Here is a 19,508-nt window from a genome sequence, read left to right on the forward strand (position 1 = left end):
TTGGGCCAAGCAAGGCCCATCCTGTCTCAAAAAAGTTGTAGCCCATGCTGTAAAAAAAATTAAAGAACCTTTTGGGCATTCGATGGCCTAAGATTGACCATTTTTATCTACGAAATGCTCCATACTAGCACAAGAGCATTAAAAACTGCCACATTATGGGTCCCTTTTTCACATTTTAGCCCCATAACAGGATTTTTAAAGCATGTTTTGAAAAGAAAGGCCTTCCCAGGACTCGAGGAATGAAAATACCAAAACTGCTTGCTATGAACATCGTGTGAATCTGACAACAAAAATCAGACCAGTTTCTCGGTAACAAACAAAACACAAACTGCTAAAATCAATCGGCAAAAGTACTCCACAAATATACAAAATGCAGCTGATTACAAAGTTACGGAAACCAGAGCTCTTCCCTTAAATTATATGCACATAACAGGCGGAGCCTAGCGCACATCACCAGATTTACCATCACTTTCCTGCAAAGAAAAAAAAATCTAGAGAAAGCATACATCAACTGACTTCTCTTCCCCCAAATGCAAACCATACATTTACATCCCAATCATGAAACTCTCATGCTAGGGTTCTTTGCTTTTATAAAGATACATGTACAAATATGCAAGTACCAGGCTTACATGGATAGCCAAGAGATGCTAGGCAACTTAAAATGACGGACTGTTGACTGAACAGTGTAGACAAATGAAACAGGCAAACACCATCCAGCACCTAGACGATCAGACACCGTGTTGCAGAACAGGCACTGGCATCTACTTCCTTTGCTTTTTTGATGGAGTTTCCGATTGTAATTCAGCCTGTCGATGCCAAGAAAAAGTAAATGTAAGCTGTAGGCCAACCATTTTGCCAGGATTCTTATATTAAATAAGTATGGTGGAAATGGCAAAAATAAGATTGAAACACTGCAAATGCGGGTCTAGAAGAGTTACATGGTAGCATTTATCTACACTTCTCAAAATATATTTCCTTAATTGAAATATGACAGAGGGAAGCATATATTACTACCACAAACTGATTCTAGGATCAATCTATGTGGGTATTTTGGGGAGTTGGCCAAATATGACAAATAAAAAATTGGAAGAAAAGATGCGCCATCATCCTTTCTCACCCCCACAAACCTAGCAAACCTTAGCATTAAAGGTCTCACTAAAGGGGAAATTACATGCAGTACCTCTTGAGGTTTAATGTTATGTTACAATTTTCCCCTGCCATCGGTTAACCTCAATTAAACATTTTAAAATGACCCCTTAACCTCTCACTTTTCCTGTTTGATACTACACTCCAGTTTTCTGAACGTTCCATTCATTCATCTTTTTCACTATTTGGTTTATTTTGTTTGAACAGATATATTTGCAGAATCTATGATTCTTACTTCATATTTACTACTAAGATGTCCTAACATAATACCTCTCTCCCCTAGTGAAACACTCTTGAATAAAAAAAAATTTGGATGAAGTGAAGTGGAGCAACATCCGTTTATTACCAACATAGGCATTGCATGGGGGTATGAACACCGAAACAAGCATTGGATATGGCAAGTTGGAAAAAAAAAAGGGCAAGGATAATGGAATGCATACAAAGAAACATTGAAAAAGAAAAAATCTATTGCTTGTCAACAAATAACAATCTCTATAAATATAATATATAAAAAGCACGGATAATATGAAGATACCAATCAATATATAGTAACGACAACAGAAACATCTTTATAAAAAAGTAATTAGTCATTTTTTAGATTCTACCCTAAATAACTTGTAAAAAAAAGTTCAAATCAGGAATTGTGCCTTATCATAAGGCATGTCAAACTCAAAATAGGTGTGCCAATTGAGTGTCTGAAAAGAAAAATAATACTGAGAAAACATGTCTGATACATATCATGGCTTGTCCAATGTGCATCCATGTCTGATGCATGTTAGATATTGGTAAGACAAACAAATAATATGTGCTTCCCAGTTCTTATTAGGATATTGTAAGATTCTCAATTTTTTTATTATAAAAATGCAGTGAATGAATTAAAAGCACAAACCTGAGTTACGAATCCTGATAGGTGGTCATTGTACAACACAATCCTCATTGTTCAGGAAGTACTATACAATGCTAGAGAACCAACTACATGAAGTCAGTCTGATTCAGATACACAAACTTGATATGTGATCCTAAGGCTATATTAGTATATTCCATTAATAAAATGGCACTTCCTGTAGCAATCCTAAATAGTTCAAAGCTTTCTATTCTCAATTGATTTCCGTACTCCTTTCCTCATGAGAAAAATAATACAAAATACAACACATTGAAGTGTAGGAAGCATTGAATTTTCACATGGGAATATCAAGCGAATGAGGCCATAATGCATCAATGGCTCAACTAGAATAAGATGAAAAATACTGAGAAATGTATTTAACATGAACCTGGGTGTAAGGAAACTTCAAAACCAGAAAGCATATGACAAACTATCTAGCATCTCGTCTCTAAGGATCATCTAAAAATCTAGAAAATAGGAAACATCTAGAATCACCTAAGTGCACCTGGATTATGCTATTTTTCTAGTAGATATACCATATTCTAGCTCCCATTCAGAACCAAATTGATTCTCTTTTTGAGTAACCATTGACTTTGAAATTAGTCATGTGCCAGTCCAATGTTAACATCCCTCCAATGTGGCATATGCTTATGTGAACATTACAGTCAACCAAACAAACCAATGCTTGGCCATGGATTTAAATATCCTAATAAATTTTAAAGTATTCGAAAGAAAGCATAGCTTATCAAAAACATTGAACTTGGCCTGCCGCCTGATGGATGAAATGTCTCCAGGCCCATATTCTCCCCAACACTGCTGCATAATAGGTTACTTTTTCATTGACATATTAGAGAATCCAAGCTACTAGTGGTGCTCAAAAATACCATAAGTGAGAATAGACTGTTAAATGCACTGTCAGCAATCTCATCAATGACAATAACTAGTACAAAATATCTTTTCACAATTTGACATATTTATGTACAACATGGATTTACCTAGTTGGGTTGGTTTCGTATTATCATTCCAACCAATCTAGTTAACAGCCCTATCAATTTTGTGTTAAAGTAAAACCAATAACACATTATGGACAAGGGACTTCTTATGAGGAATACAAAAGATGACCCTTTTGTGGAAAACCACAAGACCCAGTCATGTAATCAATTTATATCTAACACCCAGGTGCTAAATCAAGATCTTGCTTATATGTATTGGTACTGTATCAGAAGTTCAAGGTTCCATATCACCTACCAAGACAGTTTAGCAATGGCCTAAATGTTGAAAACCTGTAACAATATATAAGTCCAAAACTGTGTTAGAACCACTAAAACATTGTTCTCAATTTAGATTGATGAACAATATATCTGAGAGAAGCTTTAACATAAATCTCTGATCCCAAAAACTGCATGTATGTGCTTTAATACCACTGGTTTGTAACTAGCAAGGAGGGATACCTTGAATTTATGGCATAAGAAGTCTTCCAAATAAGGTAGCAGGTAAGATATGCATGAATTTCTGGCTAAAATCCATTCAAAAGGAACTCCTTTGAACTTTGCAGCACCCACCAAATGGATTAATAATATGTTTGAACAACATTTCAAAAAGATCGTCAATTTAGTATGCAGTATGCACAAGGAAAGACTACTGAAAGGCCCCCCCTAGAGAAGATCAGTACCAGTATCTCAAGTAGGTTGCCAGGTGAAACTTGTGATCTAGGCAATTCCCTAGATCATATTTTTCAGTAGTATTACCCCACCCCCACCTTTAAACCAGCAACACATCACATTGTGGTAGGTACATTTTGCTGACTGATGATACTCAAAATTGTGTTTCCCTCAAGATGCCTAGCAAGAGTTAGAGACTAGTGGTTAGACACCAGTTTCCCCCAAGGTCTTGCTTCACCACAGTGAGAACTTACTATATTCTCTAAGCCAAAGTGTCCAGCTTCACGAACATGCAAACCTCATAGGTAGAACCCATCTCCCAAACATTGGAATGCAAACCTCCTCAAAGGTAAAACCATCGTCACGCGAAATCCTCAAAAGTAGAACCTATTGCCCAAGCAGCATCAATAAGGTGAGAATACTTAACACCACCTCATGATCAGAAGATCCTGGGTTGTCTCAAGTTATCCTCAATGCACAAGTGATCTTCTTGATAAGGACTCTGTTGAGATTCCAAACAAATGCTCTGAAATTCTATTGAATTCTCAATTCAGATTGGAGTTTTACAGAGCTTGCTAAAAAAAGAAACAATAGGGCATTCGAGAGGCCCCAACTCTCCAGCAACCTTCTACAAAATTCCACACCTCTCTCTCACTCTCTTTCTCTTATTTATACCCCATCCTACTCAGCATAACTGCCTCTGGCAGCACATGCTGGTTTGTTACAAACAAACCAGCTATTTCCCCCCTACTACCCTCCACCCACTTTACCCCCTTGCCCCTGCCCCTTGGGCCGCCTCTGGTAGGTCCAATGGACCCCGCCTATCAGACTCCCATTGCCACAGATCCATGCCACACGGCCGGGCATGTATAGTTGTTGAAGCTAATAAAGAAATTGGGATACTCCTCCCTGTGGAGGCCTAGACAATGGTGAAACCAGATGACAATTCTTCTTCTCCTGGCCTGATTCAACCTCAATAAATAGAAATTTCATTATATAATAGGTTTCCACTCGAGTAAGTTGAAGCAAGTGCAAGAGAGGAGAGAAAATAAATAAGAATAGAGAACGAAGAAAAGAAGATAGAAAACTAGTGAAGGGAAGAAGTTGTTTCCACCAAGGTGACTAAGGAAAGATTGGAAAGCTAGGAAGAGCAAGCAAAAATCTTCTCCAAAGCAACCCCAAGGTGAGGTTCTCCCACCTCCAAAACTCCTACTACGTGGCCTTTTCATATTGCTTGAAAAATCAGTTTTAAAAATGTATTATGTTTGGCTTTTCATTTGCATTCATGATCACGTATGGCCATGACATTTTACTCTATGCCGCTTTGGCCCGAGATGATGTGGTCGAGGACCTTCCAAGAGACACTTAAGACGCTGGTCGAGAAAGCTCTTGGAAGCATGTCGACACAAGTGGCATCGTGGAGTAAAAATTTGCATCCTCTTTCATACACACATTTTATATAATTTTTTTTTGGGAGGATTCCTCACTTAGAAGGTTTATCTTATAATTTGGGTTTATCTCATGGAATATTCAAATGTTCCAAACGAGACGAGTAATTCTAAGAGAAAGGAAGCTCTTGAAGCGTAGTTTGAAAGCTTCATTAATTTTTTTTTTTGTGACATGCCATGTTTTTTAGATGTGTGTGTTTTAAGTGATGAATTTGAAGTATGTATAGGTGTTATTTTGATGATATCAAAATGTATCAAGCATGCTAAACCTGTTGTATGAACTAAATTTTCATTTAGGGCATGTCATTTCATTTTGGTGGAAATAAACGACCCTTACATTCATATCTTGAGTTGTAGTGACTTAAAAGTTTATTCTAAGGATTTCTAAAGATTTGATGCTTGAACATATATATATATTTTTAAATTTGGCATTTCAAAATGAATAAAAAATTTGGACTTTTTATTACAAGTTACAAATTAAATTAGGTTCAATCCGTAAAAATGGGTGTACACATAGAGACCCCACCTTTATAAACTAAATCAAGCACAAGAGTTTAGGTGGAAAGGTGAGGCCACTAGAGGTAAACCTCCTTAAATAATGAGAATGGAAGGTCAAATGAATGAAGGTTTTGAAAGCAAGATGGAATTCGTAAGGGTTGGTGAAGGGCCTTTACGAGAAAAAGTTTTTTATAAAAAAAGGGTTTTCAAAAAAAATTCTCAAATTAGGACGTGGAAACACACTTTAAAGAGAGAGGTGTTTCAAGAAGGCTTCTTGAATACTAGTTTTGTTACATTAAAAGTAGCCCTTAGAATTCCCTCAATTCTATAAGGAACAACAGAGAGCTCCATGGCTGGAAGTACACACTGCAGCCTCAATTTTGGGGGGCAGAAGTCTCATTGGTAGCAGGAAATGCACAGTTAATTACATAGGGCCAGGAGCATTGTAGAAGATGAGATAATGGTCCGAAAGCAGCAAGGTTGTGAATTGGTTCGACTGCCTCATGCAGATCATTCAGATTTAATACGTATTGAAGACTGTGAAGGGGCTAGTTTCAACAGATTATTAGGATATTGGAAGTGAGATGTAACATCCAGCACAAAGCAGAGAAAGAAAGACATTGGAGCTGATATCAAGCTTTTTTATTAAAGAAAAATTGCCGAAATAAAAATCACCCCTTGTCAACACGTTCATATTTCCATTTTTACTTCCTCTTCCAGACAATTCAAACTTCAAGAGCATATAGTTCTTTCTAATTAGTTGCAGACACTAGGTGGGAAGGGAAATAAAATAGACATAACAACCAATAGGAAAGAGATTGCAATATTTTCAGAAGGGATAGGCATACAAGCATCAGATTCAAATCATCAATACAAGTACTTATGCATAGCTTACCACATTCAACAGCTGCTCACGAATATAGGACATTGATCTCAACATGGCACCTAATGTATCTCTTGACACCTGAAATTTAACCTCTGATTCTCCTGAAGTTGTCTCAGTATCTTGAAGCTGAAAAGGTAGGATGAATTAATGTCCAAGTTAGAGGTGTGAAGGGAGGAAAAGAGATTTAGCATTAAGAGAATGCCTACATCAACTTAAAAATTAATCATTGGAACATTCCAAAAGATGCAACACAGTTTGACTTCCAGAATCACCACCATGATCTCGAAGTGGAGAATGAAGACAAATGTTCACCCATCAAATATAAAGAATGATACGAGAGATATAAATTTTGTGAGGAAGTGATAATGGTGCTTTCTAAATGCAAGCTTTCCATAGGCATATTACAAGTACATGCCTAATTTAGTCATAATCTTGTTTATAAAAAAAAAAACCTACTGAATGGCATTAATTACTTAATTCTTGAACTGAAGCTCCAGTTCTCATCTAAATTGTAGTGTGTTCTACTCTGACAAATAGACAGACTTGTAATACAGTCAAACAAGCAAAATCATAGAAAATATACTTTTCCTTTTAGATGAAGAATCAATGTCATGATGGCCTGTTATTGACTAATACAAGAATTTCCACTAATAGACAATTAAAGAAAGGACAAAACGGGTAAAAAAACATAAATAGCAAAAGTAAAAGGGCATATCCTATAAATAAGCACCATTGAACTTTAATGTGAAAGATGGATAAAATCTGGTTTTATACCTTCAGATTTACGACAGCAACCCTATTACCCGGGGTAGACAGTTGCTCACTCATGTAGGCCATGGATCTCAACATTGGCTCTAAATTGACCCTAGAGAGCTGAAACTTAACCTCTGATTCCCCTAATGTTGCCCTGCTATAATCTTGCAACTGCAAAGGAAAAAAAAAAAAAATCAAATATCAAATATCAATTCTTGGCAATTGCCAATTCCATGGCCAGATAATATAAAGAGCCAAGTTTTAAACAGTATAAACTGCATATGACTATGAGCTGGTAGCTTTGTATTACTTTGAGCAGGCATAATAAAATAAAAAATCAGCTGCTAATTTGATGGCTATGATGAGATCATCCAACAAGGTTCTGCCACTTTCTATCTTGTAGAGTTTATTGAAGCTCCAGCCAGTAGATCAAGTTAAAGTGCAAAGACTCCTATCATATCCTTGACCATGGAAAGAGGCAAGGTTTATTGGATTCCAAGACTCTTATCAAAAGCTGGAATCTTTAGTATTTCTCAGATTTCCCAGATCAAATCCTGTTAGGATTGCAGACAACCCAGCAACCACGTAATCCACCACCAGAACATCAAGCTTGCACAGATTCAGGGGCAAGAATCAGTGATGGGCTTCTAGCAACCTGATCCGCAACAGGGTTGCTGCCGGAGAGAGAGAGAGATTTAAAATACAAGGGCATTTTAAAAAATTTACCTGGGGTTAACTAACGACAGGGGGTTAATCACAACATAGTTTGCACAGTAGTGGTTACCCATATTTTCTTGTTGTCAAGGGTACAGCCAACATTTACACCAAACCTCAGGGGTACCAAATGTAATTTTCCCTTTACATTTTTGTGGAGCCCTTGGAGTGATTGGTTGTATAGCTATATGATTGTTCTTTGGATTACACATGGGAGGGGCATCTTTTGACGGCCTCTGATTAATATAATACTAAGGGCAAAGGTAGTTCCAAGTTATCTAATGATTCTGAAGCACACCAGCGAAAATTTTCTAACAGGAAGAGAATGAACCAAACAAATGTTGAGAACATCAATACATTTCTTGTATTAAGATGCCCTCTATATGTCATTCATCAAATTAAGCTCTACCAAAGTTGAGCTGGATAATCACATACCAATTTTATCTCTAAACAGGAGATGAAATATGGTAGAAAACAACAAACAACTTGTATGTTATGTATCAACTTAAGCTCTTCTGAAGTAGAGCTGGTTGATAGGGACCAACTTTTTCTATAATCTCAAGAAGAAACATAGGAAAGGGCACCAAAAGGAATGCTGCCATATCCAGGACAATGGAAATAAAAGCTTATACCTACACAGCAACTTCCTAATTCAAAAGTTGTTTGTCAAATTCCAAAAGTTGGCTATAAATGAATTAATTATCTCCCTGTTATCCAACTGCAAGAGAAGGAATGTTGCCCAAACAAGAGAGAGGGACCAAGTTCCCCTTCACTCCAAAAGGAATAAGCAAATGATTTACTACCTAACACTTACCTCTTTGTACATGCAGCACCAGCCAATAGACGTTTATGGTTTCATTTACTAACAGTTACAGTAAAATATCCAAACGAGAAAACATTAGGTATATGCAGGTGTCAAAAATAGAATCACATGCAGTACCATAACCGAAGACCTAACATGCATACCTTCAGATTGAGAATGGCTACTCTATTTGCAGGTGTTGAATTCTTATTCTCCATTGCCCAAGTCATTGACTTCAGACAAGGAAGAACCACCTAAAAGAAAAGGCAAGACAAAAAAAGCCATGTTCCTTCTTAGTGGGAATCAGTGATAGATTGGACAAATGATATCAAATAAATTCCAACCTTACCATCTTATCAGAATGACCATCATCGCGTTGGACAGAAACAGGGGCCAAGTGGGGAAAATTCAAATCAGCAACTGATTGAGTAGGAATGCTAGTATCATTAAGATTAAAGTGACGAGTGATTTCATCTTGTCGCGGCCAAAGTAAAGGGGTCATGTCTGAAGCTGAAGTGGAGGTCCTCCTGTCATCAGAACTGACCCCACTAACCTGTTTGCTAGGAGGTGCAACTTTTGCTACATTCTTTTTTACAGCAGCCACCTTTTTTACACCTTCCCTAAGAGCACCCATAGCCACGTTAAAGGTCTCTGGAGCAGTAGCCCCTTCATCTGCATATTTGATTGCCTCTCTACAAAGATTGTTGTACCGCGATATTAGTGATTCCTGGCTTTGTAGTTGATCAATGCGTTCATCAGATCCAACTCCACATTTAGCATTTCTAGTCCAACGTTTCAATATATAGTGAGATGGAAGTGTAAGCACATTGGTAACAGTGAAAACTGTCAAAATATGTCTGCAAAGAATGCCTGAATACTCAAACATCTGGCAGCTACAATTTGCTCTCATCTCTGGCCCATTCAATGTGACAATATATGCTTTTCTGTCATCCTCAAATTTTGCAACCCTGTAGGTACTGATAGACCCATTGCCCTCAATCCTATTCGCAGTATACACAAAGGTCTCAACTAGCTCATCTTGAAATTTTGCAAATATTTTCCTGGTGTAGAGATTTGCTGCTTGTTTCTCCATAGGTGACGGGGTCCTCAGGACTGGCATGGTGCAAATTGTGTCAAAATCTGCTTCTATTTCCTTTTCAAATGAATGCTCTAGAGCTCTTTCATACTGCCTAAAGAACATAGGTAAAGTTGTCTGTTGATTTACATAACCATCAAAAAAGGAACTTTGGAATCCTTGGTTTGGAGAAATAGCAGCAAAAAAGGAATTCCGGAAATACACTGGAACCCATTGTTCTCGTACTTTATATAATGACTGAAGCCAATCATTCCTCCTGAGATCATATTTATCAAGGATAGAATCCCAAGACAATTCAAATTCCTCAACTGTTTCGGTCAAGTTGATACAATTATACAGTTCCACCTGAAAATTAATATGTGCTCGACATATGTGGGCCAACCTTTGCTGGCCTTCTCTTAACACATCCCATTTATTAATACAGTGACGGGTCTTAGGAAATACCTGCTTAAGCGCTGCCTGTATGACTTTGACCTGGTTTGTGATAACAGAAACAGGGGCTTGATCTCTCATTGCAGCAAGAAATGTCTTGAACAGCCATGTGAATGTAACCTCAGATTCATCTAGGAGCAATGCACAACCAAACAAAACTGTCTGGCCATGATGGTTTATCCCTGTGAATGGAACAAATGGTACCTTATAATGGTTCACTTTGTACACAGTATCCAATGTAACAGTGTCCCCAAAATGACTATAAGCAGATCTTGACCTTGCATCTGCCCAAAATACATTGGCCATGCGATTGTCATCATCAAGTTGTATAGCATAGTAGAAACCAGGATTCTCAGCCTGCATTTTCTTAAAATAATCAAGCAGATTCTGAGCATCCCTTCCTAGTGTCCTCCTTAGACTAGTAGGTTTAGCAGCATAACTCACTGGCCCTGTGTTCTTAAGATTTGATTCTGCAGGAGAAGCACTCCTAGCTCCATGATTTGTCTGTGAATAGTTTCCATCCATGGACACATACATAACACCACTTGGGACAATTCCCACTCCTTGCTCACTTTCTTCCATAACCTTTCCTGCACCGGCAAAAAGCCTACGGGGTCGCAGGTAATGCACCTTACTAGGACTCACTGTAGAGTGGCTATGCTCTTTCATAAATTTCGTCACAACCCATTTATTTTGATCCTTTAATTCTATTCTTAACATTGCATCACAGTTATCACCAGTCCTCCTTTTTAAGCCATCTCTGGTGCACATAAACTCCCTGGCATTAACTGCTCCCCCAGACTTGGAACGTTTACACTGTCTGAAACGGGTGCTAAAACCTACATGCCTTGCATACTCATCATAGAAAGTCTTCGCAGCATCTTCAGAATCAAATTCCATACCCAGATGTGGCTCAGTATCCTCATCCTCATCCTGAGCCATAGAATTTCCATCTGTATTCATGTCCCTACTGTTAAGTTCAGCATCTTCATCATCAGCAATGGCAGTGTTCCCTATGTTTGCATCTTCCACAGCAATCAGTTCAACGTCCATATTATACTCAATTCAACACCACAAATCATTCCCGACCACTAAAGATCTGCAACACCCATGCCGTACACCAACAAATTATTAATTTATACATATTTTGATCAGCATGCCAACAATATTGATTTGCTAAGCTTTTCATCTGAAACAAAGTGGTCCCAAACTGCAGAATTTTCAATCAGTCAAACTTATTAGACTCATATTGCCACATAAATAAGCACTTCATGACTAAACTACATAATTAAGTTAAATACTTCATAAAGAGAAAAAGTTATATTGCTCAACTTGATTACTAAGAAGTGGTGTGCAAGCATAAGAAACCCTAAAGTCTAATTAATCTTTCATGGACCCAGAGCCATAGCCGAACACCAAAAATTAAACACACTTCTATATATTTAATTCCTTTTAAAGACCTCTCTGCTTGTTCTGCTTCCAAGAAAACTCAAGATCAAAAATTTATATCGACCATCCTAATTAAGTCATAGAAGCTGTGTGATCTGAGGTTTCTACCTTAAATGTCCCAAATGTTAAAAGGTCTGCAATCAGCTTTTTGGCATTTTATCATTTCCCATTGATTCTCAACAACAAAATGTAACAGAAAGGAGGATTGAACAAATGTAATCACCATAACAACAAAGATCAGTTTAGCAGAACAGGATCAGAGTTAGACACCCGAATCCCACATCACTGTTTGGTATGCTTAAATAGATTGGGAGCAATCACTAAAATCTAATCCAACCAGGCCCATACAAACACATACACATGTGAAGGCTAATGATTTGTCATTGGCCTCATATAGTATTGAATGGCAATAAAAGCTTAGGAAACATGTCACGATCCTAGGGTATAATGGTCATTAAAGCTTGCTGCAATTACTGCTTTATATTTTTCTGTTACCACTTGTATTTTTTTAGTTACATTTCTGTTTTAGAATGGATAGCTGTAATACTTTCAGTTACAAATTGTAACTGAAAGAATTAACTGTAAGAGTGGCTATATAAGCTACTCGATATGATCTTTTGGAGGATATTGAGTAATAACAGATTGAATGCTTCTCTCTCTGCAATTTCTCCCTAATTTCTCTCTGTTTTCTCCCTCATCTTCCGTTCTTACTCTCAGTTCTTCTGATTTTTCTCTCCCTTTTGATTCTCTCTCCCACAGTTTCTTCCAAATTCACTAAAAAATCCTAAGTCAGGTCTAGATCTCTGACATTTGGTATCAGAGCAGACGATTCTTGGCTGATTGATCTAGGTGATCCTTAGCAGTTGATCCTGAGCAGCCAATCCTCGGTTGCTGAATTGTGAAGTAGGCGATTCAGGAAGGCAGATTTAGAGTTGATCGATCTCAAGAGGCAGTTGATTCAGGCAATTCTTATTGAATGCGAGCAAAGGTGATGGCAAAAGGCATCCGCATGAAGTAGTTGGAGATGGAGTCCTCAAAACTAGCAGACTCAAGCGGAGGTGAGTGGCTGCCGAGAAGAAAGTGCTGCAACAAGAGAAAGTGTGTAGACATTAGAAAGAAGTGTGCAGATGCTAGAGAAAGGAATTAAGGAAGAACTCACTAATTTTGGCCAAAAGCTGGACGACTTTTTGAATAAGGTTTCAAAGATGTTCCAGTGGATTTTCCACCAAGATCCACTGCAGAACTGATTCTAGCAAGAGCTGGAATCCTACGTAGTACCTCCGGTCTGCAAGAACTACGAAGCTGATGAATTTTGGTCACTCTACGAGAGGATTTTCCACCAAGATCCACTGCAGAACCAATTCTAGCAAGAACTGGAATCCTACCTAATACCTCTGGTCTGCAAGAACAAAGAAGCTGATGAATTTTCTGAATTGGATCAGGCAATTCCAATTGAAAGAGCATTCATTTGTACGGAAACTGGTGCTGGAGTCCTTCCTCAGACTTCTGACTTATAGGAAGCTGAGGAACAATCTGAATTAGTAAAAGACATCGATTCATGTCACGGACCAGTAGTTGGGGTACTAAGGCGGGAATATAGGTTGGTTATTAGGGAAGGAGTACACAGGGGGAAGGCTGGGGTATTATTGTACATTCTAACAATTCATTAGATATTCCGGCTATAAATCATGCCGGAGGTGAAAGTCGCGATGAAGAGATCTTTCACGCATCTGATGTAATGCGTGCCCTTGGCATCTATTCTAGGCTGGATCACGTTTTTGACACTCCACATGCAGTCATATACGATCTGATTGGGCAAATCAGACTGGAACACTCTTATATTGGTTCCAAGGAAACTGATCGTCAGGCTGATGAGATCTTAAGATTGGGAATTTTAGACCTTTGGACTCCAGAAAATCATTATAGATGGTTTAAATCTAGATATGGATAGAGGTGCAAATGAGTCGAGCTGAGTTTCGGTTAGCTCGGCTTAGCTTGACAAATTTTATCATAGGCTCAAGCTCGAGCTCGATTAGCATAGCTTGAGCTCGAGCTCGGCTCGGCAATTTGATTGACGAGCCGAGCTCAAGCTCGAGCGAGCCCAAGCTCAAATTGACGAGCCGAGCTCAAGCTCGAGCGAGCCCAAGCCGAGCTTGGGCTCAGGCTGGAATTTATCAAAGTTTTATTTAAAAAAACCTAATAAAATGATGTACAATAAAAACAAATATCAATATGATAATCAACAAATATACCTAAATGAACCTAACTTGATAATCAACAAATATAACATCAACATGATAATTAAGTAATAATAATTTCACAAATTACAATAAGCATAATATCATTTACTGTACAAAAAAATAATCAAATTACTTGTCTAGTTATTTTTAAAATACAAATATAATCAAAATTACAACACAACAAAGTTATTTAACTAATGTATCACTTAGTCAATTAACTATTTGGTTATTAAATTAATGTTATTCCATCATATATTCGAGTAAGACAAGTATATAATCGATTAATCACTTAAATGTTTAGGTTTTACTTGATTAAAAAAAAAAAAGTAGAGTACAATATTTATTAGTGTTACTCAACTAAACATTTCCTTACTCGATTAAAATGATAATTATTCTATTAAACTCATACATTAGTTGATTAATTTTTAAGTCACAACAAATTTTTTTATCAACACATTCTTATTATGATATTATTATAATAAAGTAAAGTTTGATAATTTTATGTTAAATATATTTTTAAAAAATTATAAATAATTTTGTTAATTATTCTATTAACAAGCCTATTTACGAGCCAGCTCGCGAGCCTCTATTTGAGCCAACTCACGAGCCTATAACCGAGTTAGCTTGCAAGCCTCTATTCGAGACAGCACACGAGCTCATAATTGAGCCAACTCATGAGTCTCTATTCGAGCCAACTCGCAAGCTAACGAGCCGAATTTTACTGAACTCAAAGTTAGCTTGTTTACAAATCGAGCTTCAAAGTTAGGCTCAAGCTCGTCTCGCTTACCTTAATGAACAAACTCGAACAACCTTTTATCGAGTCGAGCTCGAACAACTCGGCTCATTTGCACCCCTAGATATGGAGGTCATGTTTCAGCCATGTGGAACCTGCGGAACATTTTCGTCTCTTCCTATGCAATCAGGATATTGAGGATATTGAGAGGCTTAGGTCCAGGAAAAAAGAACTTGATGAAACTATTGAAGTCCTAGTTGGAAGTTTGAAGTTTCTTCAGACTGAAATAAGACATGCAGAGGATGAAGAAGCTAAATTTCACAGGCAGCGTGAGAAGATTATCAATATTGTCCAACTGGAGAAGAGAAATTAGCCAAGGAGATCTTTGAGGACCACCTCTTACATTCTCAAGAAAAGGCAAAAGAAAAGGAACATAAGAGAGAAGAGGAAAAGGCCAAGAAGGAGAAAGAAAAAGAGGAAAAAGGAAAGAGGAAGGAAAAAGAGAAGGTGATGGAACAGTCTAAGAATGATGAATCAGATAGTGAAAGCAGGCATTAGAAAAAAAAAATCACCACGACGTTTCTCGCATAAATAATGGCCAATTACTATCATTTCTTGGGGACAAAAAATCTTTCAAGGAAGGGGGATTGTCATGATCCTAGGGTATAATGGTCATTAAAGCTTGCTGCAATTACTGCATTATGTTTTTCTGTTACAACTTGTATTTTTTTAGTTACATTTCTGTTTTAGAATGGATAGCTGTAATACTTTCAGTTACAAATTGTAACTGAAAGAATTGACTGTAAGAGTGATTATATAAGCAACTTGGGATGATCTTTTGGAGGATATTGAGTAATAACAGATTGAATGCTTCTCTCTCTGCAATTCTCTCTGTTTTCTCCCTCATTTTCCTCTCTTCCAATCTTAGTCTCAGTTCTTCTGATTTCTCTCTCCCTTTCGATTCTCTCTCCCTTGGTTTCTTCCAAATTCACTACAAAATCCTAAGTCCAGTCCAGATCCCTGACAAAACAGTACTAGAATTTCATAGTGAACGACAATCAAATCTCTCACTGATTTACAATGAAACAGTTAGCATGTATCAAACACATGAGAGCATGTGTCAATGGTTAGGCCCACCAGAGGACATTGTATGAATTGAATTTTAAAACTTAGTTGGGGAGGGATAAAATCTACCAATGTAGTAACTCAAAAAGAATAAAAAACACAAAATTGACACCTAATTGTTAGGAACCGGGCAACCGTGAAGATATGATTCTGCCTTGATTGATCCGTAGAGCCACAAACACGAACTCCTCTAAGTCGGTCCACACGATCGGCCGTTTCCACAAACGCATTGAGTAATGCTAGTAACCCTAGGCGCCTCCAATGAGAGATCCGAATTTCTCCTTGTTTTTCCAGCTTCTTAAGTGGCCTATTTATAGAGTAAAAACCCTAATTATGCCTTTGGAAAAACCCTAAACGATTTAGGTCTGGCCCATAATCATATTGGGCCGTATCTCTCTTTTAATTTGTGGAACGGACTCGACCCAAGTGTGTGACCCCTTAGGTCCACCATTGGGCTAGATGTAGGGCCAATTCTATTGGGTTATATGAAGGCCCAACTTCTTAGAATAATTAAACTCTTTTAATTAAACTTATGGGCTTCATAATTAACTCATCTCATGGGCTTCTTAATTAAACTCTTTAATTAATAGTTTTAGAATTAATCATATTAATTCTAAAACCCTACATATCATGGTTAACGTCTAGCAACATGCCATGAACGCCTAGCCAACGATGAAAAACACGGACCTTTTCGATTGCAATTACCGTACAGTAAAATCCTTTCATTAACTATGTCCCGATTGAATTTAGGGTATGGTTTTATGACGAAACCCTAGTTATTCAATAACTATGTATCCATTCCAGATTTATGACTTGTTCGATTAAATCAAAACACCTTTTGATTTCCATCTCACCTTGGCCAAGGATTTCCTTAGTCATGAAATCATCGGAATACATAGGACATCTTCTCATCTTGTCGATAAGTGATGAATCCTATTTCGACATTCACAAGCCTTCATATGTGATAAGGTTACGCCCAGTGATAATTTGTTAATGACTCCATTGGAATCCAAAAAGAACCAAAGCGTAACCAGTCAAATATAAGACTACCATGATGTCTCAAGTCTAAGGACCAATCTGCACTACTGCAACACAGAAATTCCAATTCGACAATCAACAATTATCATTAGGAATTCTGTAGCGGGTCAATTCAGTGTACTTATTCTTATAATAAGCACCCACATATATGCACTAGTGTCCACACACCAATGTCTATGAAATAAGACATTCTCCTAATTGAGCATGCATCATATATGCTAGTCTATCCGAGTTATTAGTGTCCAATCCTAATAACTCTATGACTAGGAACATTTAAGATCAAGGCTTATAAGGAATATGTTTCATGATCGTCATCTCTATGCACGACCATATTCCATGAGCCTATTTGATCTATGGACTTTGTCAAGAGTGGAAATAATAAAGTCAACCATCAATGACAAATAAAACATAATGCCTTACAATAATAATTGATTGAAGATAAAGAGTCACAATGGAAAAATATGATCAATTACATGTAAATATAATTGGCTTGTGGGGCATAACTCTAACACTAATTTCATTTGAATGACAATCATCCAGTAATGGCAAATATGAGTAGGTTTTATACTGTCTCCCTACCTCTGAATCACTCCCTATCTTATTCATTCCCCCCCCCCCTCCTTCTCCCTCTTTTTTTTTTTTTTTTTTCAATGCAACAATCTCCGTCCCTTGTCACCTTCAGCCAACAGAACTTTAGCAAGAATCACAATTCCAATGGTAAAATCATCCTAACACAACCCTAAACACAAGCAGGACAAAAAAATATTATTATTTCAATATTTCTTTTGAGAGAGTATTTATGTTATCATTATTATGGCTTAATCTTATGTGTTGGAATGGTGTTATTTCTATAATAATTTCGATCTATGAATTGAATGGTATCTTCCTAATTGATTAGTAGTATTTTTTACATATATTTTTAGTGGTATTTGGTTATGTTCATAAACATTACTGCTAAAATATATAGAAAATAATATTTTTCATGATATCCTTATGTGTTCCAAATCATTGTTCCCCCAGTCCATATCCTCATTCACATTGGTGCTTCTTACCTGTGGATTGAAGATATTTAAACTCAAATACATGTTGCTCTATGCATGATAAAAATTCATCATGAACCCCATACCTTCATTTTCGTTTATCTATGTACTGTGTGAATTTGAATTTTAAAACACCGCGTGGAAAAAACTTGTAGATATACCTGTTCTAACATACTTATCATTGTCAATATGGTGTCTGGTCACTCTGGTGAAAGAAATGGTTTAAATAGAACAACTTATAATTATGCTAGATAGGATTTTGAAGCAAACAACAGAGTTTTGCAGGAAGGTTATTGCCCACACTAAGAGATAATCTCTCTTCATTGTCTCCATTCAATAAGTTATGCAATCAACTTGTGTCAGCTAACAGCCAAATATTAAGAAAACTTGCACTCATTGCACAAGAAAAAAAAAATATTAATCTTATGCATACACAACACAATACAGCACTAATTGAAAGGGAAAAACCTCTACTGGCTTACGACAGAAACAGAAAACTGTTGAGAAAAATAATTGTTATCTAAGTTCTAAAAATTCATAAACACAATAAACATTTGAATCTCCCAACTTCTTGGCAAGCACTAACTACAAATACGATACGCAGTTGCTATTATCTTCCCCTCTATGCCTAAAGTTAAAAACCAATAGTCCTTATGCATTATTCGTCTACAACCCAAGAGTTCTATTCAAAACCTAAAACTACACTCTCATAGAAAAACGCAACGAAAGGACACCGGAACTATGAAATAAACCCGAACGAAAAGGAAAACATTATACAACATAAGAAAATACATAGAAACATTACCGAAAACGAGCTATGTGAGAGAGTAACCTCGGACGGCAAATTTCCGTGACGATAAACAAGTGCAGATGGAACTCGGTTGCCGACCAGAAATTATTGATTTCCAAACGGAAAAACATGCAATTATATGCATACATGCATATATGTACAGGCGCAAATAGATAACCGTCAGGTAGAGAGGAACGTGAAGTGTTGATTCTTCAGTGGGAGACCGAACAATGGAACTCTACTTCGAGCCCTAGTTGGCTCCTACGCTTGCGTTTCTTTCTATATTCCTATGCGGGCAATAGTCGGTTCACTTTTTTGGGTAAACGAACCGCCGGCTCGGTCGGATCGCACTTTTTGAACGTGGCCCAAATGGGTCGGTTTTGGGCTATATTTGGGAATCCGTACCCGTTATAATAATTTGATTGATATTAGCTACGCATAATGAATGTACCGACCAAACATGTTAATTGAATGGATTTATTCATTAAATAATAAAGATAACTAGTGGATCAGCCATGCGATGTATGGATATCGTAAAAAAAAAAAATATTAAAGTGAAAGTTATATAATTTAGTAGTTATAATAAATAAAAATTACAGTAAATAAGTAAAAAATAAATAAAATAATCGTGTTACAATCATGAAAATACAATAAAAAGATTACAGATTTTGAAAGATTTTCTTATATGCATTCAATGATAGATGAACAATTAAAAGCACATAACTCTATCCCGAAATCATGTAAAAAATAAACCTAAATTAACATGTAATAAAT

The 19,508-nt window shown here is 37.0% G+C and overlaps 1 protein-coding gene across 4 annotated transcripts; it reads right to left on the reverse strand.

Annotated features, from left to right (window-relative positions):
* Positions 1-337: 337 nt before the first annotated feature.
* Positions 338-19,026, reverse strand: LOC127796571 (protein FAR1-RELATED SEQUENCE 3). Of its 4 annotated transcripts, none has more exons than XM_052328761.1 (6): positions 18,777-19,026; positions 9,141-11,418; positions 8,956-9,045; positions 7,297-7,446; positions 6,532-6,648; positions 338-806 (listed from the first exon to the last, which is right to left on the reverse strand). In XM_052328761.1, exons 2-6 carry the CDS (start codon positions 11,370-11,372, stop codon positions 762-764), a joined length of 2,634 nt encoding a protein of 877 aa, XP_052184721.1. In that variant the 5' UTR covers positions 11,373-11,418; positions 18,777-19,026; the 3' UTR covers positions 338-761. The 4 variants fall into 4 exon arrangements, with proteins under 4 accessions (XP_052184721.1, XP_052184718.1, XP_052184720.1 ...); XM_052328758.1 differs by having other exon boundaries at positions 9,141-11,529; XM_052328760.1 differs by having other exon boundaries at positions 18,750-19,026.
* Positions 19,027-19,508: the final 482 nt, after the last annotated feature.

This window comes from Diospyros lotus, chromosome 3, assembly GCF_014633365.1.
Source record: "Diospyros lotus cultivar Yz01 chromosome 3, ASM1463336v1, whole genome shotgun sequence".
Classification (NCBI taxonomy): Eukaryota; Viridiplantae; Streptophyta; class Magnoliopsida; order Ericales; family Ebenaceae; genus Diospyros; species Diospyros lotus.